General features: G+C 47.2%; 1 protein-coding gene across 3 annotated transcripts in view; it reads right to left on the reverse strand.

Annotated features, from left to right (window-relative positions):
• The window catches only part of FAM193A (family with sequence similarity 193 member A), a 173,475-nt gene that overhangs the window by 27,550 nt on the left and 120,992 nt on the right, over window positions 1-24,933 (reverse strand). For all 3 annotated transcript variants that reach the window (XM_059923728.1, XM_059923727.1, XM_059923729.1), the window contains 8 exons: window positions 22,304-22,381; window positions 20,601-20,713; window positions 20,224-20,466; window positions 17,725-17,878; window positions 17,431-17,610; window positions 11,898-12,149; window positions 1,848-2,046; window positions 608-880 (listed from right to left, as the gene is read on the reverse strand). In XM_059923728.1, coding sequence (XP_059779711.1) covers window positions 608-880; window positions 1,848-2,046; window positions 11,898-12,149; window positions 17,431-17,610; window positions 17,725-17,878; window positions 20,224-20,466; window positions 20,601-20,713; window positions 22,304-22,381 — 1,492 coding nt within the window. The remainder of the gene's footprint in view (window positions 1-607; window positions 881-1,847; window positions 2,047-11,897; window positions 12,150-17,430; window positions 17,611-17,724; window positions 17,879-20,223; window positions 20,467-20,600; window positions 20,714-22,303; window positions 22,382-24,933) is intronic.

Below are 24,933 nucleotides of genomic sequence, written 5' to 3' on the forward strand. Positions count from 1 at the left end.
CTGAGCCTCCCGAAGGATTCTCGACTTTAGTTGCGTGCTACAATCAGTTCCCTTATTCTTTCCAATGCTCAAACAGTCCTAACTTTGGCTAGCGAGGCCTCCCTCTCTGATCTGGCTCCCGTGTCCCTCTGACATTTGCCACTGGTCTCTGACTGCCCCCTTGCTTTCAAGTCCCCTCTTCACTACGCTCAGATCAGAGTGTGACAGCGACACCACCTCCACACCAGTGATCTGCACGGCAGCAGGGGCTGCATCTCGGGCTGGTCAGCAGCCCCACCAGCTGACTCTCCATGAGGCTTCCACTTTCAGATGCCTAAAAATTCCTCCACGTGTTCAGAAAGCAACGACCTCTTCCTACCACAGAACAAGAAGCGCAGAGAGGAAAGGCAGGACACCGTGTGGCAAAGCCCTGGAGAGTGTCAGTGTGACAGTAAAATTCTCATCAGAGTCCTAGAGGACATGCTCTTTGTGCATGAGCATTCTTAGGTGTTAATTACACTGACATCTCTGGCCAGGCCGAGTGAAAGGGAATTACGGAGATGCTGAGGAAGAAGGAGCGAATGTGTAGCGCCAACCCCGAGGGTCCCTGCGAGCTGGTGGGCCTTACCTAGGGAGGGCGGTCTCTTGGACGACACTCTGAACTGGCTGTTGCTCGACTGCACCGTGGTGGCCGTGCAGGACACGGAGGAGGTGGCTGACGACGTGGCCATCACAACTTTGTTTGCTTCCATAAAAGCATCTTGGAAATTGTACAAACATTTCTTTTTCGCGGCATTTTTTTTCTCTTTACTATCCGGAACTGCAGGCGTTTCATTGCTAGATGGAGGTGGAAGAGCTTCAGGTCTTGTTTCTGAGAGTGTTGGCCCTAATATGTCATTCCCTTCAGAGAAGAATGGGAAAATTAAGGCTTCTAAAAGAAAGAGCATTTAGCTAAAACCTAAAGGACATCTGCTGACTAAACTATGAACACTGGGGCTGCTACTGAAGTTAGTATTCCAATGGGATGACACTAGTCAACTAGCTTTCATCTTAGAAGAAAAATTTATTGAGCACCTACTATGTGCCAATTCCTGTGCTAGGTGCTTTCCAAAACTTATTGAATGTCTTAAAACTACTTTCTGAGCTTAGTACTATCATTCCTATCCTGAAGATGAAGAAACTGAGGCTCAGAGAGGCTAAGCAACTTGCCCAAGGTCACACAGTTAGAAACCCTTTCTAAGCACAGACCAGATGTCAAGTCTAGCTTGCTGTTCTCAGCACATGCAGGGGCGGGGGTGTGGGACCACCAGGGGCTCTGACCACGTGAAGACAGAGATGAGGCAGAGGTACCAACCCCTCTTCAGGCGTGCCCTGCCCTGCCACTGAAGAAACAGCTGCACCTCAGCAGTTGAGGCCGCAAGGAGGAAGGTGCTTGTTAGAGGGGACAGGTCCCATGTAGGGTCAGTGCAGAAAGAGAGAAAAGGAACGTGAGTCATAGCATTCAAGCCACACCACCCTGCTGCACCGGGTCGAGGTCTGCTGGTCACCAATGCTCGAGAACCAAAGGCCCAACACTGCCCCCTGGAGCCAAGACGCTCAGCAGCCCTGGGGCGGGAAAGACCCAGTGTCCGAGGCCCGTCCGGCTCCTGTGCCGGCAATGGGCCGCCAAGCCCAGAGCCTTGCTCCGCTCCTGGCGGCAGACATGGGTGGGTGGAACAGCCTGATGGGGCCAAGGGGCCTCCTGCCAGAGGTGGAGGTGAGGGGAAGCAGCAGCCCGGGTCCCTGCTGGGGAACTGCAGCAACAGAGAGGGCAATCCACTCAGCACAGATCATTTTAGACTTTAAGAAAGTTTTAATGAGTTCCTTACCAGAAATTGTATCTGGCAAGAAAGTGCCAGGATTCCAGTTCTTATCATTCATCACTTCTGATCCCCAAAGACTTATAAATTTAGAACTATTCCACTCTGGAGTATTCCCAAAACAGCTCGGATAAATATGGTCTTGAAGAGATGCATTGAATACCTGATGTTTATTTGTGTGATTCTGAACAGGTGCTGGCGGTAAAGCCTACAAAAAAAAATGTTCTAATCATATATCAAAATTAATATACTATTTACCTAAGTAGTTAAACTACAAACAGACAAGTCATTACTGAAACCTTGTGGGATACGCCTGCCGTGAACAGGTGTCCCGGGGAGCACATCTCGCAGAGGCTTACTTGGTTATTTACGAGGCTGTACGTGACGGGGCAAATTTGAACCAGATGTAGATTTTAAAAGCAACTGATGCTCAAGGAATATATCAGACAAACTTTAGACAACTCAGTGACTTCTAACATTCCTCCCTAGTCACATTTCATTTTTTTTTTTTTAAATAAATTTATTTATTTATTTGTTTTTATTTTTGGCTGCGTTGGGTCTTCGTTGCTGCGCACGGGCTTTCTCTAGTTGCGGCGAGCAGGGGCTACTCTTCGTTGCAGTGCGCGGGCTTGTCACTGCGGTGGCTTCTCTTGTTGCGGAGCACAGGCTCTAGGCATGCGGGCTTCAGTAGTTGTGGCTTGCGGGCTCTAGAGCGGGCTCAGTAGTTGTGGCGCACGGGCTTAGTTGCTCCGCAGCATGTGGGATCTTCCCGGGCCAGGGCTTGAACCCGTGTCCCCTGCGTTGGCAGGCGGATTCTTAACCACTGCGCCACCAGGGAAGCCCCCTAGTCTCATTTTAAATGAGGCCCATTTGCATGAGATCTGTTCCTGTGGCTTATTCTCATCTGACATTTTAAAAATCACCACGCACCGCAACGAAGAGTAGCCCCTGCTCGCCGCAAAGTCAACTTTGGAATCACTCATTAAAATGGTCAGCTCTTACACTGTTCCCTCACACTTGGACAAAGTGCAGTGTAAGTGTGAAGAAAAGATGGATTCTATATTGAGCTCTAAACCCACCCTCCCCGGGGCGGGGAGGGGAAGACCCTTGTCTTAAGATGCCAAGGGAGGGCGCTGGGTCCACACATTTATGGGGTGACTGGCCGTCAGCTGCTCCCTGCACACGTCCTGGGCCCTCCCCCGCCTTGGGCCCCATCTCACAGCCCCCTGCCCCCGCCCCCCATACCCCCAGCAGTCTTCCCCACCGCAGCCAGAGTGGGCTCATGGAATGTGAGTAGGAGGGCGTCACTCCCGCCCTTCGGCTGTGCCACTGGTCTCCCACTGCTCTGATGTAAAACCCAAAGTCCTGAACGTGGCTGGCCTCCCCCGTCCTTCCTGCTCACGAAGCCCCTGGACACACGGGTCTTTCCTTGGTCCTCAAACTCCAAGCTACTTCTTGACCCACAACTTGGCTCACACTGTGTCCACTTTCTAGGAGGTCCTAATCTCAGCTCAGACCTTGCTGACTTACATTTATCCTACTGGCCACAGCCTAGATGTCACGTCCTCGGAGAAGCCATCACTGCCTTTGCTCTCACCACCCAGCACCCAGACCACGGTGGGCCGTCCCATCAAACACACTGAAGTCCATAATTTTCCCTCTCAGCACTTACCACAGTCATAATTCAAGACTTATCTTTAACCTACTGGTTTAACGTCTGCCTTGCCTCAAATTACGTTAAGCTGCAAGGGGACGGGGCCACCTGGATCCTGGCCCCGCCGCCCCCAGCATCTCGCTGATGCAGCACACGGCCTTCCCTCTGCAGGTGTGTGCCTAGGCCCACGCAGAGGAGCTACAGGTCTGTGCTGGCAACGTCCCTGAGGACACAGGAATGAGCAGTGAGTGCTGTAAGCTCAAGTGGGAGGGTTTGGGGATGATTCCCAGGAGCGGTGATGGTCTGGAAGAAACCCTGAGGGCCTGGCTGGGCAGAGGGTTGAAGGGAAGGGTCAGAGCACAGGGATGGCCAATGTCCCGGGACAAGTGTGCCACAACCTGACGGGCTGCAGGGGCCACAGCAGAGACAACTCCGTGTGACTTCTGTCCTGAAGGGGCTGGGGAGCCACAGAGGTTTCTACGCAGCAGGGTGAGATGGTCTGGTCAGCTGATTAGAAAAATGGATCTGTGGCAACCTGGTGAAGGAGCCAGAGGGGAAAGGATGACGCGGAGAGCAGTTAGTAAGGGGCCGGGGAGGGCTGGAGTGCTGGCAGGGCAGGTGGGGAGGAAGGGGAAGGCTCGGGAGCTCCAGGCCGGCCACGTCTGAGCTGAGACTGCGCTCAGGTCAGAGCTGCTGCCTCTGGCTCCACCCCTGGGAGGCGTGGCCAGTGACGGAGCTGGACGTTCCGGGCCGCCCAGTCTGAGGGGTCCAGGGCCAGCTCGCACCTTTACTAGCTGTGTGACCTCAGGCAAATTACTCAATCTTTTTGTGCTTTAGTTTTCTCATCTGTCATTTGGAAATACCTACCTCCAGGGGACGTGGTAAGAATTAAGCCAGACGGTGCATGTCAAGGGTTTAGAGTATGGCCGGGCCCAAAGGAGGCATTTCCTGAGTGCTGAAGTGGGTCTCCCTAGACACGAGCCAGCCCCCCGCCCCACTGCTGCCCCCGCTTCCCTCCCTCAGCTCGGGCCGCTGAGCAGCTTAGCGCACCCGCTGACCCTCAAGGGGCTCAGAGAGACAAAGGCGGAGGGTGAGGCTGGAGCGGACTCAGGATTTGAAAGTGGGAAGAAATGGGGCTGGACTGGACACCCAGGACCAAAGCAGAAGCCTGGACCAGCTGTCCTGGTGGAGTCGCCCCAGGGGCAAAGGGCGAGGACAAGAAGCCTGTATTTCAACAGATGTCAGTTTCCACAAAGAAGTGACAAACTAAGAGCTGCTTTGCTGAGAAGGGACGGATGAAAACTAACGATCAAATGGAAGAAGGTTTCTTAGTCTTGAAGACCTTCTGCTAAGGGCAGACATACCTGACAGGTGGGAAGCAGCCGCTCGCTCACCACGTCAAGCTCTGAGAAGCAGCTTGGAACAGCAGAAGCACGTTGAGGGCTCGGAAGCTACTCAAGAACTTCGGAGACCCTCGGGCACGGCCAAGCGTTGCTAGCTCCTTCCTCCTGGGGAAAGCCTGGCTGACCACCGGGAGCCACCGCCTGCGTCTTTCCAGAGAGGTTTTGCTCATCCTTCAGGACTCCTGGTACCCGAGCATCACCTCTCTGCAAACCCACCCCACAGGCTCGGGCAGTTCTCCTTCTTCAGTGTTACTTTCCTACTCCGCATCTACAATTCCTATTAAGGTGCGTCATAGTATTTTGAGTTTTCAAATTTGACTGTGCTTTTGTCTTCTCTTTAGACTGCGAGGTCTCTGAAAACAAGGACTGGGACTAACCGGTTTTTATTTTTCTAGCATGTAGCACAGGGCCTGGCACATACTGGATGTTCAATAAATGTCGGGCAGAATTTAACTTGGCGGAATAAGGGGATGTAGCCATGGAACTGTTATATTGGAGACATAAGTTAGCGATTCTATACATCTGATTCACACACTTCTTCAGAAGCCCATCTACTCAAAACAGGAGGCCCAGCTGTAGAGAACAAAGGGAGCAGGGGTCCGTAACAAGCAAGCTGTATTTGTATGAATGCTTCTGCACAAGATGCCTACTAACTTCCATAGCTATGGGTTTCCTTCAGGGAAAAAATAGGCACCTGTCACCCAGACCATTTCGGGGCCATGCCTCCGTAAAAACACTAATGATTTAAGCACAAAATAAGCCTCTCAACATGTGGATAACGCTATTAAATTGGAACACTGATTTCAATCTTTATACAAATCCACATGGCGTCAATTAACAGAAGTTCTCAATTGTTCTCCTCTTTGAGACAAAACTGACTCACGGGAAAGCAAAATTTTGCTTTCAGTGGAAGCTCCGACACACACACACACACACACTGATGCCCTCAGCACGCACGCCTCTGCGTTTATGCAGGCACCTCAGACCCAGCCCGTCTCACACCCAGATGTCCCCCCAGACGCCATGAGCACGGCGCCGAGAGCGCACGAGGCTGAGCCGCTGCGCGTGGGCGGGGGAGGCCGGGACGCCCAGCACGAGACACGAGGGTCCCCTTATACGCCAGCGAACAGGAGCGTGACGACCCCTCTGCCCGCGCTCTGCTCAGAGGCTCTTCAGCGCTCCTGCCAGAGGAGAAGAGGCAAAGCCCCACCTCTGTTTCGCCGTTTCGTAGGGTCAGAAGAACTGAACTCTGCCTCTGAAATGAAACGCAGATCACAGGTCACAACATGACCCCCAGATGGCAATCTATTTATGTCCCTATTTTCCACACAGCATTTTTCTCCCTCGAATTCCAAATGAACGTACACTTGTACCACGTTTATGAGACACTTCTGCAGTGGTTGTACACAAGTAACCCGGTGACGGGGCGACAGGTCCACAGGCCCACAGCCACGGGGGAGTCACGTCACCAGGCTCCGCTCAATGCACTGAACTCACTGACCATTTCCAAATAACCTTTATGCTCCCGTGGAGACTTCAAGACGTGTGTCCCCCTTCAGTTCCAGGCCCTCCCTAATGGGGCAATTGCTTCATAACACGTTCTCCAGATGGAAAAGACACAGGACTTAAAGTGGGAAGCCTCGAGCGCTGCTCCCGGGTCACGCACAGCAGGGCAGCCTGCTGTGTTGGGGGCGGGAGGTGTGGCCCATGCGCTCACCTCTAAGGCCGTAAGTTCTCCCTCCTCGGGTTTGGTCCAGTGAGGGGGGACACTTCACTCTACGTCCCAGATGAACGGCACCAAACACTTTTGTAACAAAGGGCTGAGCTACGGAGAAAGCAAGGGAAACGGTCCACAAAGAACCGACAAGAACATGGCAAGAAAAACAGGACCCAGTGGAGGTGCGGGAAGGGATGGCTGCCCTGGGGACGTGTGCGCCATCGTCACCGTGAGGAGGGGCTGGGTGTGGTCCCACAGGAGGAAGGAGAGCTGGAGACAAGGGGAGCTAGAGGGTCCCAGGGGGTCAGCTCCCTGCTGGCACCTTTGCACCAGCAAATGCGAACCCTCTCTTGAGGAAGCACCCCCATTCCGCACCTGCTGAACAAAACATGATCTCATGATAAAAACAGATTTAGATCCTCAAGGTTTCATTCAAACACAGAATAGCTATGTGTAAAATGCTTAAAGAGAGGAAAGATGAAAGAAAAAGTGATCAAGGAACAAGAGAATATAAAAAGTTTCTAACATATTTGAAAAATAAATAAATTAAAGCTTAGAAATAAGAATTACAGGTGGGATTAAAAACTCAAACTTAAGGGGCAGGTTAGACCCAATTATAGAGAACCACTTAACTGGAAGACTGATCCAAAAAAAGTTCTCAGAACACACTGAGAGACAAGGAGACACATTTCAGGTACGGAGAGACCATCAGGTATGACGTGCAGGATGAGAAGGTCTAACCAGAGGTCCAGGGAGAGACAGCAGAGCAGTTAAGAGGGAATACAAACAAGATAAAATGGCTGAGAATCATCAGACAGGAATTTAAAATTACTCATATGCTGAGGGCTCTGACGGGAAAGGTACACAACATGCACGAACAAATGGGTAACATGGGCAGAGAGATTCTAAGAAAGAATCAAAAAGAAATGCTAGAAATAAAAAAACACTGTAAGAGAAACTAAGAATCGGCAGACTGGACACAGCCAAGAAACGAATCAATGAGCTTCAAGACAGGTCAAGAGAAACTTTTCAAACTGAAATGCAAAGAGAAACAAGAATTTAAACGAACAAACAAAACCCCCCAAAAATCACCACCAACAATGACCAAAAAAATAGAACAAAATGTCCAAGAGCTGTGGGGCAATTTCAGAAGACATTTCAATATGGTGCCTGGAGTCTGGAAGGAGAGGCAGAACAGGCAGGAGAAACACCTGAAGGAGCGACAGCCAAGAACGTCCCAGGCTCACGACAGACACCAAACCACAGACCCAGGAAGCTCGGAGGACACCAAATAGAATAGATACCTGCAAAATCCACAGCTCGGAGGACACCAAATAGAATAGATACCTGCAAAATCCACACCTGGGCGTATCGTATTCAAACTGCAGAAAACCAAAGACAACGAGAAACTTTTGAAAGCAGCCTAAGCGGGTGGGGTTGGGCGGGGGGAGAAACCCCTGCACCTACAGAACGAGGAATGCAATCACAGAGGACATCTCATTGAAAACCATGCAAGCAAGAAGAGTGGAGTTAACTGTTTTAAGTGTTCAAAGAAAAAAAAAACCCACCAACCTAGAATTCTGTATCCAGCGAAATTATCCTTCAAAAGGGAAGGAGAAATAATGACTTCCTCAGACAAACAAAAACTGAGGGAACTCATCTCCAGCAGACCTGCCCTGCAAGAAATGTTAAAAGATTCTCTTCAGGCAGAAGGAAGATAATATAGGTCAGAAATTTGGATCTACATAAAGAAAGGGAGAGCAATGGAGAAGGAATAAATACAAGTAAAATAAAATCTCTTATTTTTCTTATTATTAATTGATCTAAAAAATAACTTTGAAGTAATAACAGTGTACTCGGTGATTAATATATGGATAAATGAAAATAATGACAGCAATGTCACAAGGGATGGGAGGGAGGAATTGGGAATAATCTGTTAAAAAGTACCTATGCTACATATAAAGCAGAACAGTGGTATCTGAACAGGGACTTAGATTAGTTAAAATGTATGTTCTAATACAACTGCTAAAATTGAAAAAAAGGCATAATTAATATGCTAAGAGAAGAGATAAAATGGAATCAGAAAACGCTCAATTAAAAGTGGAGAAGGCAGAAAAAGAAGCCTCTGATAACAAATAGAAAACAGTCACAAACATGGTTGCTATTAATCCAAACACATAAAAGAACGACTTTAAAAGTGAATCGTCTAAATACACCAATGAAAATACAGAGATTATCAGAGTATATTAAACAACAAGAACCTTCCCCCCTCCCAAAAACCCCAAGATCCAAGGATACCTGTCTACCAGAAACCTACTGTATGTAAGTGGTGGGTGGGGAGAGACACACCACGGAACACTCATCGAGAGCTGGTGGAGCTACCCTAGCCGCGGGCGGAGCCGACTGCAGAGCAAGGCGCGTTCTCAGCGATGAAGAGGGCCACTGCTTAATAACAAAGGGTCGGCTCTCCAAGGACACGTAACAATCCTGAACACGTAAGCACCTAACAACAGAGCATCAAACTACATGAGGCAAAGCCTGACAGAGCTGCCAGGAGAAACAGGTGGATCCACTATTATAGCTGCAGACCTCAACCTTCCCCCATCAGAAACGGGGAGATCCAGCAGGGAGGGATCAGTAAGGACACACCTGAACTCAACGGCACCATCAATCAACTGCTACTTCATCCAAAAACAGCAGATTATGCATTCCTCTTAAGGAACATGGAGCATTCACCAAGAGAGACCACATTCTGGGCCACAAAGCACACTTTAACAAATTCGAAAGAACAGAAATACAGTGTATGCTCTCAGACCAGAATTTAATTAAAGTAGAAATCAGTAACAGAAAGATAGCTAGAGAATTCCCAAATATTTGGAAATTAAATTCCCTATCACTTACAGCTTTAATTTTTTTCTCTAGTATTTCATCACTATATTTACCTCCTGCAACTACTTTTAACTTTCAAATAACACATCTGAACATACAAATGAAATGTATCATTGGTACGAAGACATCTGAAAACAGAAATAGTCTTCAAGTTTTTCTAATTTCAAGAAAATAAAATTTTACCAGTGCTCATTCCAAGCATTTTAGGTCCTAAATATATTTACCCACGATGGCAAAAGTATGAATTAAAAGAATTACAACTACAGTGACATAAAGTCTTCAAGGCGACAACTGTCGTTTAAGCAGAGCAGAAATTTCTAAAGGCCCTGACAACACAGAAGCACCAGCAGGTCAGAAGAGCTTCCGTGGGGACAGCTGCCCGCCACGCTCAGCCCCGCCTCCCTCCTCCCAGCTGCGTGTGGACCATCACGCTGAATGGCGCTGGCCTCTCTGAGAAACCCGCCCTGACGGAGCTGAGGATGAGTCTGTGTCCTCCTAAGACAGCGCATTTCTTCTCTGCCATCTCCTGCGGGGCTGGGAACACACGATGCGTTTAGGTACAGACGCAGCCACAGTACTCAAGAAAGTCAAACGAACTCCAATAACACAAACCAACTTTGCAAAACCTGGTTAAGTGACAACGTAAGATTGTTTAGAAAAGCAAACATTTTTATACCAGGTACCAATGAAGTATTCTGTCAAATGCATCTCATTTTTCCAAATAAAAATGGCATCCAACTAGTGTATTTTAAACGTATTTGAATACTCTTGACGTTAATACTAATGTGGCTGAAATACAGCTTAACAGCTTGTCCTCCATATTTGCCTTTCCAGCCACGAATCTTTCACGTCTATCTACTGGATTACAGTTTAATGGGTATCAAATAAATAGATTTCGATACAGATGATGCTCCCCCGAAATGTTCTCCTTCCCCTTTATCCTTCTATAGACTACTTATAACGTCCCAAGAAAAGGCCAAAATTCAGGGGGAAAAGATCAGTTTTAACTAGAGGTCCCAATAGCCTTTGGGAATAATCAACTTCACTACTTTACTTGAAGATTTTTAGGAACTAATTCTTGAACAGCTTCCACCAGCAAGAAAGTATGAGAGACCATTCTATACCCTTTTCTCTGGGTGGTTCCCTAGGGACTAGAAACTGGAGCTCTATTCAGGTAAGAACAGGGAGCCAACAGCTTCCCGAACTCATACGTTCACCCAGAGGGCAAGGGCTGTGGATCGGGCAAACCATGAAAATAGCCTGGCCTTGAATACATACCTGAATAATGCTACTTAAAACGACCCGATTAACAAAGGTGTCATTAAGTGTTCAAATTGAGCAATTCAATCTAATAAAATTTAAGCATAAATGTGAGTGGTCACCAAGCACTTATCGTAAGAGAACATGACAAGCTGATTACACTCTGTTATAAACCAGTGGTTATAATCTCTCGCCTGTGCCACTCCCCAGCTATGGCAACGTGTGGCCTTCTTGAGAAAGCCCCTTCCAGACCACGTCCTCCCTTTCTCTCCCAGTGGAGAATCATTGCTTTAAGTAACGTTATCAGTAGAGTTTGGGGAAAATTCTACTTTTGACTGACTAGAACTAATAACACGAGGCAGAATAAGTGACCAAAAACTAAAATTTCATGATAAGAGTCAATAAAGGTAAGTTCAAAATAGCTAGAGAGGCACAAAGAACGAAACTAACCTGAAAATCTCACTGCAAAGTCTAAGATGCTAAACATAAACCTGAGGTTCTCGGAGAAGAAATGCACGCAAATCACACTTTCCCAGCCCCTCACTACTCTCCTGGCCAGGCCTCCCGGTCTGCCCCCAGCCCCTCCCACTCACCTGCTGGCATGCGGGCTTCCACCGCATGGCACCCAGGGTCCCTCCTCCAAGCTTGTTCCTTTCTACATAAAAGTCCTCAGTCTCGTGCTTAGAGGACAGTCATTTTAGACCCTGTAGAGCCCAGCCAGTGTCAGAGGACTCATGTCACATTCAAATTATTTTACCCACCACACTGAGAAAAAGAGCCAGGCCTTGAAAAGCTGTGGGTAGAGAACTGATCTGCTCTCTGGGTGGGGAGAAGCCCTATGTGGAAGGTCCCCGAGCACAACCTGTCACTCCGGCACCATCTGAAAAACTCTTCACGTACTAGTTAATTCTGGAGGAATAAACCATGATTTTCATGATGGTTTTTACAAGTGTAAAGGTTCAAAATTCTAAGAGTTTAAGGTATTACGGTAAAAGGAAACATTTACAAACCCTCCAATCAAGCGTGGATGCTGTCCTACACAAGCTGCCAATTTATGGATTTCCGTTTGTTTAAACATGTACCCCTCAAGGTCTGAGTGACGGGTGAGCTTTCCAGCCCTTTCTGCCCTGACTTACCTTACTGTGTGTGAAGGGGGGCGCTGTGTACAAGGTGGGGTGGATGAGAGGGCGAGGCAGGTGTGGGACGGCGTGCAAGGGCACATGTCCATGGATGTGGGGGTAAAGATGCAGAGCGGGGTGTGTGGGCTTCTCGGGGCTCAGGAACTGGTGGCCGGGAGGAAGGGCTCCAGCGGTCACCGCCGACGGCGTCAATCCAGACGCCTCTTGTTTACAGACATGACATTCACAAGTGTTTGCAGCTTGTTCTGCCTAAAGGGAAAGAAAAAAGAAGTATTTAGTAAATGAGCATTTAGTATTTAGGGAAACAAAGAATTGTATGGACTGAATTAGAGCCAGTCACACAGCAGATGCAAAGGCAGCAGGGCCCGTCCTGACACCCCAGGTTGACGGGTCCCTCCTGTGAGGTAAACGAGGGCCCCCAGGACTGGGACTGAAGAGACCTGAAAGAGAAGGGGTGCGCACCTCACCCCAGCTGGGTGTCTGCTGAGGCAGCAGACACACCCATCTGCATCCCACGCCTGTCTGAGCAGGGGCAAGGGGACTGGCAAGATGGCAGAGTGGAGAGAGGGAGCTGGGACCAAGGACAACAAGACCACCGGTGCCATGCTCCGCCGGGCTCACACTGCTTAACGGATGGTTACATAGAGAGTCTTCAAAATGCACCAGAGACGGGACTTCCGGCTAAGGTGGAATGAAGCAGTCGGTGACTCTTCTCCCTCAAAACAAGTGTAAAACTGAACACAATTGTCAAAGGCAATCGTTTTGAGGCTCTGGAAATCAACCAAAGGAAAAAAACAAATTGAGAAGCGTTTATTCATGCAAATCTGCTAGAACTTTTAGGTAAGAACAGAAGGAGTCTAGCCTTCTTGCCCAGGGCTCTTCCTATTCCCAACTCCCCACACTCCTTAAAAAACTAAACTTTAAAACAAACAAACAAACAAAAAAACATAACTCAAGAATCAATAGCAGAATTAAAATGGTACACTAAAATTTTCTTTGATATGAAAAAAGGAAGTAAAGGAGGGACAGAGGTACCAAAAACATGAGACATATAGAAATAACCAGCAAAATTGTAAATGTAAATATCATCAATAATTACATTAAATGTAAATGACTCATTTCAAACAAAAAGCAAGGACTGATGGACAGGATAAAAATATGAAACCAAACTAAAAGACTGGAAGGCAAATTTTAGACTCAAAGACACAAGCTGAAATTAAGAGCTGAAAAAATATATAACATAACAGTACTCTGAAGACAGGTGGAGTATTACTATTAGACAAAATAGTCTAAGATAAGTAGCAGGGAAACAGTTCATAATGACAAAAGGGCCAATATATTAGAGAGATAGAACAATAATTACATGGATACACATTCAACAACACTGCCCCAAAATGCATGAATCAAAAACTGGCAGATTTGAAAAAGGAATAGACCACCCAAAAGGTACACTTGAAGACTTCAATATGTCTCTCTCAAAAATTTTCAGAACTAGATAGAAAATCAGTAAGGATATAGAAGACTTGACTAACGTTATCAGTCAACTTGACCAAACTTTCATTTACAGGACGCTCCACCTAATAGGGGCAGAATACAAATTATTTTCAAGTGCACCTCTAGGATAGACCACGTTAGGCCATAAAACAAGTCTCAATAAATTTGGAAGCTCTAAAATCAGTAATCTAAGCTTTAGATTCAACAAGCTAGAAACAGAACAAACCAAACCCAAAGAATGTAGAAAGAAATAATGGAGATCAGAACAGAAATCAATGAAAGAGAAAAGAGACAAACAGAGAAAAGTAACAAAACCAAAAATTGGTTATTTACAAAAATGGACAAACCTATAGCCAGACTGACTGAGGGGGTTAAAAAGGAGTAAACAAAATTACCCAAATCAGGAATTAACATCACTACAGACTCTACAGAATTAAAAGAAAGTATAATAAACAACCATATCAAATTAGACAACTTAGATGAAATGGATAAATTCCTAAAAAGACACAAGTTATTAAACTCAACCCAAAAAGAAACAGAAAATCTGAATAGACCTGTAGTAAGTAAACAAAATTTGAATCAGTAATTACAAAATTTCCCACAAAAAGAGACCAGGCCCATGGGATTTCACTTGTGAATTCTATCAAATATTTAAGAAACCTCAATCTTAGACAAATTCCTTCAGAAAATATAGGCAGAACAAACAATTCCCAACTCATTCTATGAGGCAGGTATCACCCTGATATCAAAGCCAGACAAAGACATCATAAGGATGGACAACTATAGACCAGTATCTTTTATTAGCACAGATGCAAAAACCCTAACAAAATAACAAATAAAGCAACATATGAAAAAGGGACTATATGCCATGAGCAAGTGGAATTTATCCCAGGAACACAAGGTTGGTTTAATATACGAAAATCACTTGATGAGATACACCACGGTAACAGAATAAAGGATGAAAACCACACGGACGTCTCAACAGATGCAGAGAAGGCACCTGGAAAACCCAATGCATGTTCATGATACAACTCTCAAGAAACTAGGAGTAGAACAGAATTTCCTCAACTTGACAAAGGACATCTACGAAAAACCTACAGCTAGCATCATACTTTACTGGTCAAAGACTGAATGCTTTCCCCCTAAGACTGGGAATAAGCAAAGACATCTGCTTGTACCACTTCTATTCAACACTGTACTGGAGGTTCTAGCTAGCTCAATGAGGCAAGAGTAGGGAATTAAAAGAATCCAGATTGGAAAGGAAGAAGTAAAACTGTTTATTCACAGACAACATGATCTTGCATGTATAAAGTCCAAAGTAATCTACCCAAAAAAAAAAAAAACCCAAAAACAAAACCACAAAACATCAACCCTTCTAGAACAAGTTTATTAGCAAAGCTGCAGAATTCAAGATCAATATATAAGAATCTATTGTATTTCTATATATTACCAACAATCAATTGAAAATCGAAATTAGAAAACACCTTTACTATAGAATCAAAAGACATCTAATACTTAATAAATTTAAGAAACATGTTCAAGAACCACAGACTAGAAATTTTTTAAAACTGCTGAGAGAAATTAAAGATGACCTAAATAAATGGAAACAGCATGGTCACTGACTGACAGATTTAATTTTGTTAAGATTGTATTTTCCCAAAATTGATCCTTATCATCCCACAAATAAAAGATTAGGCCCAGAGGATTTTGCTGATGAATTCTATCAAATATTCAAGAATTCAATGCAACCTCTATCAAAATCCAAGCAGGTCTTTTTGTAGAAGGTAACAAATTGTTCCTAAAATGTATACGGGGAATTCCCTGGTGGTTCAGGGGTTAGGACTCGGTGCTTTCACTGTGGCGGCCCAGGTTCAATCCCTGGTCGGGGAACTAAGATCCCACAAGCCATGCAGTATGGCAAAAAACAAAAACAAAAACACATAATAAAATAATAATAATAATAATAATAAATAAAATAAAAAATAAAATGTATATGGAAATGCAAAGGACTTTGAAAAGCCTAAACAATTTTGAAAAAGGCCCACCAAGCTGCAGGGCAGATCCTACCCAATTTCCAAACTTACAATAAAGCAACAGTCAAGTAGAATATGGGTTTAAGGACGCAGAGATCAAATGAACAGGATACTGAGTACAGACATTAACCCATACATTTATAGTCAATTGATTTGCAACAAATAGCCAATGCAATTCAACAGGGGAAAGGATGGCCCTTTCAACAAATGGTACTGGGACAACTGGATACCCAAATATGCAAACAGATGAATTTGGACCCTAACCTCAGACCATAAGCAAAACTGAGTCAAATGGACCACAGACCTAAGTAAGAGCTAAAATTATAAATATTATAGAGGAAAAGAGAGTTTTGTATTAGGTAAAATTTTCTTGGATATGACTTCAAAAGCATGATTCATAAAAGAAAAAATTTATAAACTGGAATGCATGAAAATTAATAACTTTTCCTTTTCAAAAAACACCATAAAAAAACTAAGACACACCACAGACCAAAAGAAAATATTTGTAGATCACATACTTGATAAATGACTTGTACCAATATATAAAGAACTCATTTTTTTTTTTTAAATATTTATTCATTTGGAGGTGCTGGGTCTTAGTTGTGGCATGCAGGATCTTCGTTTCGGTATGCGGGATCTTTAGTTGCAGCGTGTGGACACTTAGTTGAGGCACGCAGGATCTAGTTCCCCGACCAGGGATCGAACCTGGGCCCCCTGCATTGGGAGTGTGGAGTCTTAGCCACTGGACCACCAGGGAAGTCCCCACAAAGAATTATTAAACTCAAAAACAAGATAGAGAAGGAAATGCAACCCAAACGGCCCTTAAATATATGACAGAATGCTCAACTTTGCCCATAAAAAATGGAATGAAAACTGAAACCTCACGGGGTTACCACTTCTCATCTATCAGACTGGCAAGAGTTCAAAACTCTTCCAGGGGTAGCGGAGGGCATCACGCTCTGACCCGGTAAAGCCACCCCTGGTGACCGCTCCTAGGGACAGAACTGCCTACGTATAAAATGTCAGATATGTAAGGTTACTCACTGAATAGTTTATGATGGGAAAACAAACGGAAGCAAACACAAATGTCCATCAGCAGGGACTAAAAAGGAAAACAAAACAAAACTATGACACGTCCACACGATGGAATACAAAGAGACCAGCAGCAGAGCAAGAGGAAGTGAGCTCTGTACAGATGAAGCTGGTCAGGACACATTGCTGGGCAGCGAAGAGAACAGAGTGTGCATTAGTATAAGCCTTTTTCATGAAAAGGCGAAGAATGTTTATATTTGCATAAATAAACACTGGAAGGACCTATTTTTAAATAAGTAAAACTGGTTACGTATTGGGACTAGGGGCTGGGGGTGAGCAGGCGCTGGAGCCGGTAGATGAGGAAGGAGGTGGGAGCGAGACTTCGCAGGGTAGTAATACCTTCTAGTGTCCTTTCCTGCAGATTTACACCACCTATTAAAATGGTTTTAATCAGCCTAGATAGACCTTCATTTGTTCTTCCTTTCATTTAAAAACTGCTTGAGCGTCTATTATAAAACTCTGAGTCTCTAAGAAAAAATAATAGCCTGGTAAGGTACCCGCACCTTTGGTTAACAGAAAAACAGATACCTATCGGGGAAAAAAAAGCTCCCTTACAAAACCAACCTTTTCTGAAATTTTAACATTCCACTCTTTCATTTTGTTAAAAAAAAGCCCTTCCCTTGCTTCCCAGACAAAAAACCTCCACAACACTTAAATATCTGGAGCTACTCTGTGGTGCCGCAAAATCAAGATAATGTTGCTTACAGATTCAGGAAAGAGGAACAAGATTAAAGTGAGGGTACGAGTCACATTTGCTTATTTTGCAAGTATGCCTCGACTCTCTCCAGGTCTAATCTTCAGAAGTTTTTCGAAATAAAATAATTCTGTATTCAATAACGCTCATGTTTAGAGAAACTAGAGGCAGAAAAGAGACCTCCGGCAAAACAAAGTTCGAAAAAATAAAATCATACCTGCTGAGTTGAGTAAGACGGGGGTGGACTGTCCACTTTACTTTCCTCCTTCCCAGGGCTCCCGTTTCCTAGAGCTGTGTCTTCCTTCGGGGCTCCCGGGGGCTCCCCACTACTTTCGCCGTCTGCCTCCTCGTCATCAGCCTCTGAAGAACTACTGCTGGTACTGCTTACCTGAGGGGACTTTAAAAACAACCCTTGTAATTTACACTTTTCGAAACAGAAGAGTGGAGGAAGCTGAAACACCAGACACCGTCTGATGTCACTTACTGTCACTATGAAGACGCACGCCCATACCTCATCCTTCAAGGCCATGTTTTCCCCGCCACCGTTCAGTTCACCGTGGATTCCATTCATGCTGGCCACCACCTCGGCATCATCATAGTTACTCAGCGGATAAATATCAGCAAATTTAGCTGACAGCGGTGCAACATCTTCATCATCACTACAACTGAGAAAGCAGAGACGTCACCCCGAGGCCGCTGGCCGCGAGCACGGCGAGCGCACCGCCCGCCAAGCAGACCCTGCTCTCGCTCACAGGGCAGCTACGCTGAGCGCCACGCCTGCTCCTCAGCACCTCCTAGTAACCTGAACGCAAGAGGAAGTGCCTGGGAGATTACCATTTGCGCTATGTGGAAGAACGGAAAACAAGACTCCAAAGGGAGGAACATTAAGGAAACCACAAAACTTAACCAGATTAATTGATGTTACACATCTATTCACGCTGAAGTGCCCTGGTGTACAACTGTTCTCTCTGCCACTTCCAAGCAGACACAATTTTTGATTATAATTAAAGGGGTACGGAGAACAACCGTAGGTCTTTAGCGTTTGTTTTTATAACCGCCAAAATTTCAGACACAGCCAGCTGAACAAAACATTAAAGGCACTTATGTGACAAAATACTACAAGATTTTTCACTACAAGGCCAGCTGTGGCCAAGTCCAGTCATAATCTTAATTATCAGCTTTAGCAAGACATCCAAGCGATGGGCAAATGCAATATCTACCAAAAAAAAGTAAGAAGACTTCAAGGCTGGAGCCTATGAAGACCACTTAAAATGTATGACTTTCTGGTACATGAAAAGAGCTGGCGCAGAGTTCCTGGCTCAGCGTGCATGGTTCAAGGCATGACTGTAAATGGACGCCCCACGGGTCCACGTAAACATGCCACCATGTCCGCCTTGAGCCTCAACACTCAATGGCCTCCAGAAGGAACAATCCTATGGAGACCTTCTGGCTTTAGGGAAGAGTGTCCACAATTGCCAAACTCAGGTTCTTTTCCACTTTTAGGAAAACAAGAGTCGACGTGCTACAACGTGCTATCATCCGGAGCTCATCACAGCAAGCACGGACAGTGCCCAGCGGGCCTCCCGGGGGCCCACTGCACCTGCGGTAGCAGCAGGCTTTGCCCTGGGCTGCACCCACACCCACTCCCGAGGTGTCAGCATCGCCACGACCCAGAGGAGGAAGCCAAGGTGCAGGAATGAAGGAACTAAAGCACGTGCGCCATGCGATGGAGGCGACCCCAGAACCCGTGAACTCCAGACAGCACTGCAGCCCAGCGACTAAACCGCCACGCTTCTATTTCACCAACTTAGAAGCTGCACCACGAGAGACAACACGAACCAGCGGCCACATGGAGGTCCTCGGATCACAGTGTCTCCTGGGAAGACACGGATCACAAGGTGCTGGCGGCCAGATGCCCAGCGCATCCACGCGTGGCCCCAGCTCTGCCACTCAACACAGCGTGGGAGGCCACGGCTGGCGCCAGCTGCCAGGACGCAGGAGCGGGGCGAACTCTTCCAATGTAAGTTTTTATTTGACTACACACGCTGAACTGCGGGACGCTCCTGTGATGAGCTAGCTGGCAGCTAGCTGTGAAGCCCTCAACACTCTGCACCGGCTCCGAGAGCACAGGGCTTCTGCGGCTATGAAGCACCTTGAGTTCAGTGAAAGGAGTCACAGAGTTCAGGCCAAGCCCTTTACAATTACTTCGTGTTTGAGACCAAACCCATATTGAGAACTGAAAGACTCCGAAGGAAAGCCTCAGAGTCACCATGCGAAATCCAGACGGGGGAAGCGAGAAGTCTGAGAAATGCGGGGCACCATCCCTCCACTGGGAGCCATGGCCGGGGGGCCGGTCACCTCCGCAGGGCTCCCGGCACCCACACATGCTGTGACATGCAGAAGGCATGTTTTATTTCTTAAATAAAAACATACACCCGCGTGCAGCCTGCCCAGAAGCTAGAGCAGGTAGCCTCAACACGAGACACGGCCGCAAGTCCGAAGAAACACGGGCCCCCTCCCCTCCCTGTGAACTGGCCACAGCTGCACAGCCACCTCGCTTGTGCAAAACACCCTTCTAGGTAATGTGGGGACGCGGAGAACAGAACCTTTCAATCGCTTGCTAAAGTGATCATCTGAGTTCCTAGCAAGACATGGACCAAGCACGGACGCTGGGCTGACGAGGTGGCGGAAGGAGCAGCGGGCTGGCCACCCGTGATGCGACGAGCGCGGGCCGGGCCGGTGCCAGGAAACACTTCCCTGCAGACCAACATGTGTGTGTTTGTTTGCCTTACTGCATTTATTCATTCACCTTCGTTTAGGCAGGTCAGGAAACAGTGTCCGAGTTTGGGCTTACTGATTCCATGTTTTAAAAGCTCTTTAGAAAAATGAAGGGTCCTTTTTCTTGAAAAGCACTATAATGCTATCCATACTTCTGCAGACATTACCGTCTCTATTTCTCATCATTGGATTAGTTAAATTTCTGAAACCTTACGACAAAGTCACGACTTACAAAGTTGGTGCAGAGCCGTTGTCTGTGAGGATGAGTCTGGGATGCTGCTGAACTGTAATGGGCGAGCTGGAACCCGACCCTGAGCTTGCCGATGACACGCTAGGTGGGCGCATCTCAGAGAGGCAGTCGGGAGCAGAGTCCACCTGGAGCGGCAGCTGGTGAATGTGGATGTCGCCGGCGACAGGGGGGTCCATGATACCACAAGTGAGGATGTGCGAGAGGCTGCAGTCGTCGCAAGCACATCTGATTGGGAATTAAGGACAGTTACCGAGACAGCCAACAGAGGAGGTCAGATCGTGCTCTTTGGAGGTCGGTGCCGGCCCTCTGCGGGGTCAGCGAGGGTCCCGCAGGCCCGCTGCGCGCACACGCAGGCTCACCTCCTCCTGTAGTTGCAGTTGGGGCAGTCGGGCATGCTCAGTCGCGACGACAGCACGTGCCTCATGGTGTCCGTGAAGCTGTTCTCGCCAGTGACGGCCTTCTTATTCGTCAGCTGGGGGAAACCACGAGACAACAGGTTAGTTTTGCAAGACGTGCCGCCCCATGACACAGCTTATATTTTCCAGTAATTATGGTAGTGTGTGTCACACTCAGAACCAATGACCACAGCTTCCTAAGGTGGGGCAGGGCCAGGAAAAGGGGCCGCAGATGTGTGACGCACATAGCTGTGGGGCTGGGAGAGGCCCTGACACAGGCCACGGACCAGGAACCCCTAATAGGCTTCCTCACCAGCAAACACGCTGCAGCGCCCCTCACAGCAGACACCCAGCCTTTACCCTGAATCTGCCATGAGCTTGGTGCTTGCTAGGTACCAGGAACGTAGAGATAATCACTGCCCTCAAGGAGCTTAGATTCTGGAAGAGGGGACAGGCAAGAAACCAAACTTGAAAACCGTGATGCACAAGGTGCCCTGGGAGATCTGCTCAGCGTGCTGGAGAGGTGGGGAAGCTGCTCGGCAGGTGCCCAGACTCAGCAAGGCCCAGGCGCAGTGCTGGCAATCCCGTCAGAGGCAAGGAGGGCCTCCGGGCCCGCAAAGAGCGCTGAGCTGGGCGTCCGCTCACAACACTCTCGACGGCTGCTGAGCCTGGGCTGAGCAGGAGTGAGTCTCGGGGAACAGCCTCACCGCCATCAGGCCTGTGCACACAGAGCCGTGGCACCCGGCGCCCATCAGTTAAACAGACGTTTATGAGGCACGATGGAAGCTGGACAGTCGGCACAAAGACGGCAGTGGGCGGGTGGGAAGGAACACAGCAGCGAGGAAGGCCAGCTGGAGAGGACGCCGGTGGAGCACGGAGAAGGGGTGGACACGGGAACCACCTAGGAAGCGGCACCTAGACTTCCACTGGAGCGGGCGAGCCTCTGGATTTCAGAGAAGCAGCCTGTGGACCGGCCTGGGCAATGGGGTGGGTGGTGGCCAGGAGAGCCAGGGGACAGGACAGAAGCCACACGGTAAGCGAGCGGAGCACGGGTGCCCTCTGTCTACCTGTGGCGCCCAGAGAAGACCACGGGTGCGGGCGAGGCTGGGGCCACCGACACCTAGGGAAGGCCAAGGGAGCATGCCCGGCAAGGGAGACTAACTGGGAGAGAAGCCGGCACGTGCACGGGAAGCAAGTTTCCCAATGAAGTCCAATGCCCTGAGACCGCCACACCGCAGCCCCCGGGAGTTCTGCCAAAGCGGCAGGCAGAGGGGTGGGGGGAAGAGCCGCTGGAGGAAGGGGTGCGCCGGGGCCGCCAGCAGCCACGACGAAGGCACGGCCCCTGGCACACGCGGAGCGCACCAAGTCCCAGCCCTGCGACTTCACTGTATGCACCCTGGCGAGTAAACCGGGGACACGCCACCCGCCTAGGAGGAGTCCGTGGGGACTCAGGGGTGGCTGTGGCCCGAGCGGGCGGCTCTGTAAACGCGGGTGTTCCCTGAGGGATACAGGAGGAAGGAAGTCGGAAGGAAAGCCAGTTTACACCACTGCCATTAGCAGCGGGCAGAACACGCAGGGAGGTGCTGAAGCGCTGGCCTCTGGGAGCCGCCCACCCGCAGAGAGCAGTTCCCACTCCCGTGAGCCGCCCCTCTGGCCCACAGCCTCACCTGCTCTTCCACGAAGCGCCTTTGCTTAAAAAGCTCCCAGTCTTCTGTTAGCATGCGTTGTTTCGTTTTCATCGTCATCTAATTCATGGGGGATGTAAAAAACAAAAAGTCTTAGTACCAGCAAGAGCTACCCTGGACATTTTCAAGGGGAGATTTTTTAAAATGATATATACGAGAGACCGCGTCTGCAGATAGAAGCTGCAGCACTACAGAAACGCTACCTGATACTCGATCTCAGCGCCTCACATGACTCGCTCAAAATCATCACAAATACTTTTCTTGCATGAAAAACACAGCGAGGAGTTCAGATTTTAAAGAGAAATGAACATATCAGAGGTGGATCTGTCAATGCGGTGAGTGGACAGTCACAGTTCACTGAACCACCACGAGGGGCCCTGCACGTGAAGTGTGAGCCTTGGGGACGTCATCCTGAGTGCCACAGCAGGCACCAGGGGCTGCGGGGGGGAGGGGGCGGGGGCCGCTGTTTAAGCACGAGCTTCAGCTTGTGAAGATGAGAGAGTTCTGGAGCTGAACAGCGGTGACGGTCACAGCAATGTGAGCGCACTCAGTACGAATGAACTGTAGACTCAGAAATGGTTACGGTGGTAAATTTTGAGTAATGTAGATTTTACCACAACTAAAAAGAAATTGAGGGGAATAGGGAATTAAGAATGGGCTCAAGGCACTGCCTTATTTGAAGGAGGAGGCTATGAAATGATTAAATCTTGGTGTTTATATAAATGTATTCTTGTAAATTAACCACTGAAAGGATATGGGATACATATCTTCAAAATTATTAGAAGAAAAAAAAAGGAAGGGGGCATATATTCAGTCCTACAGGGAAGACAACACTACCAACCGGGAGCGCCCTCCCAGCTGCTAGACGGGATGCTGTTGGATTCATGAACCACCTAATAAATGGCCTATTAGATCTTCAAATTAAAACAAACAAACAAAAACTGCTCGTTAAACCCTCCAAAATAAAACAAGAGTAACTTAATAAAATCAAATTCATGCACTTAAAAATTTTTAATAGTTTAAAAGTATTAGAGAAGAAACCAAAGTTGAAATTACAGTCTGTTTAGAAATAATTGACAAGGAAAGTCCCACAAATCAAATTGTATAAGATGAGCCCAAGATGTAGAAGAAAATGTATAGTTTAGTGGCATTTATGAGAGAATAGAACAAAAAAAAAAAAAAAGCCTGAAAAGTATGCATTCAATGTAAGAAGCCCAAACAAAATGAAACAAGAAATCAACTAGTAAGGAATTAAAGGTAAAAGCTGAAATTTGGAAAACCAAGAAGTAAACGTGATCAATAAACCCAAAAGTTTGTTCTCTGAACTTCCTCCCAGGCCGAACAAGGGAAGGAAAGGAACAACAAAAATAGCAGGAGTGAGAAAGGACACGGACACATACAAAGATTTTCTAAAACCACAAGAGAAAACATCTGTACAATTTATGCCTTTCATATCTAAAGAATAGCTGCAAACAGGTGGCTCACGGCTATCTTGTTGGCCCTGCACAATGTGTTTTACAAGCTGAGCCAACATGAAAAAGCTTTTGAGATTTCACCTAACAATCTAGACTTCTGGCCTCTCTCGACAGCTGGACAGCTCAGAGGGCAGGCTGTGGGCACAGCTGGGACACCAGGAACACTGGCCGGCCTCCTCTGAGGGGAGCAAGTGCTCTCTCACTACAGTGTGAAGTTAGGGGCAGGGGAATTCTCCGGTAGCCATCATGCACCCATTTGCATCAGCTGCCCTGTAAGCACAAGCTTAAGCCCACCCCTTTATATGAATGATGTGGATAACTTCCCAGGCAAATATCAATTTGTAAAACTCACTTAAGAAGTAGAAAACCCCAAGTAAGTTCATGAACACAATGTTTACTGAAAAGGCAGTAAAAGATACTGAGTCCTTGTTCCTTCCCCTGCAAAAATGAACCAGGCCCCAAAGTTTCATTCATGGTGGGGTCTATGCAAACCCTTTGTAGAACAGGAAAGTTGAACTATTCCTAAAAACTGGGAAAACATGGAAAGTTCTCAATTCATTCTATGAGATTAGCATAATTATCCGTTATACAAAACAAACAAGACCTCAAAGATGAAAACTCAGTAATACCTCAGAATACAGATATAAAAATCCTAAATAAAATACCTAATAATGGATTAAAGAATAATATATTATAATCTAGTAGGGTTTAATTCCAGGAATGCAAGATGTCTCAAAATTAGGAAGCCTAATCTAATTCATACAAAAACACATAAAAAGAGAAAAAACATACAAATTTAATGTCTATTCCTGCTTTAAAAAAAATTTTTTTTTAAATTTATTTAATTTATTTATTTTTAGCTGCGTTGGGTCTTCACTGCTGCACACAGGCTTTCCTAGTTACAGCAAGCGGGGGTTACTCTTCGTTGCGGTGCGCAGACTTCTCATTGTGGCGGCTTCTCTTGTTGCAGAACATGGGCTCTAGGCGCATGGGCTTCAGTAGTTGTGGCACATGGGCTCAGCAGTTGTGGAGCACGGGCTTAGTTGCTCCGCGGCATGTGGGATCTTCCCAGACTGGGGCTTGAACCTGTGTCCCCTGCATTGGCAGGCAGATACTTAACCACTGTGCCACCAGGGA

The sequence above is a fragment of the Balaenoptera ricei genome, chromosome 5 (assembly GCF_028023285.1).
Source record: "Balaenoptera ricei isolate mBalRic1 chromosome 5, mBalRic1.hap2, whole genome shotgun sequence".
Classification (NCBI taxonomy): Eukaryota; Metazoa; Chordata; class Mammalia; order Artiodactyla; family Balaenopteridae; genus Balaenoptera; species Balaenoptera ricei.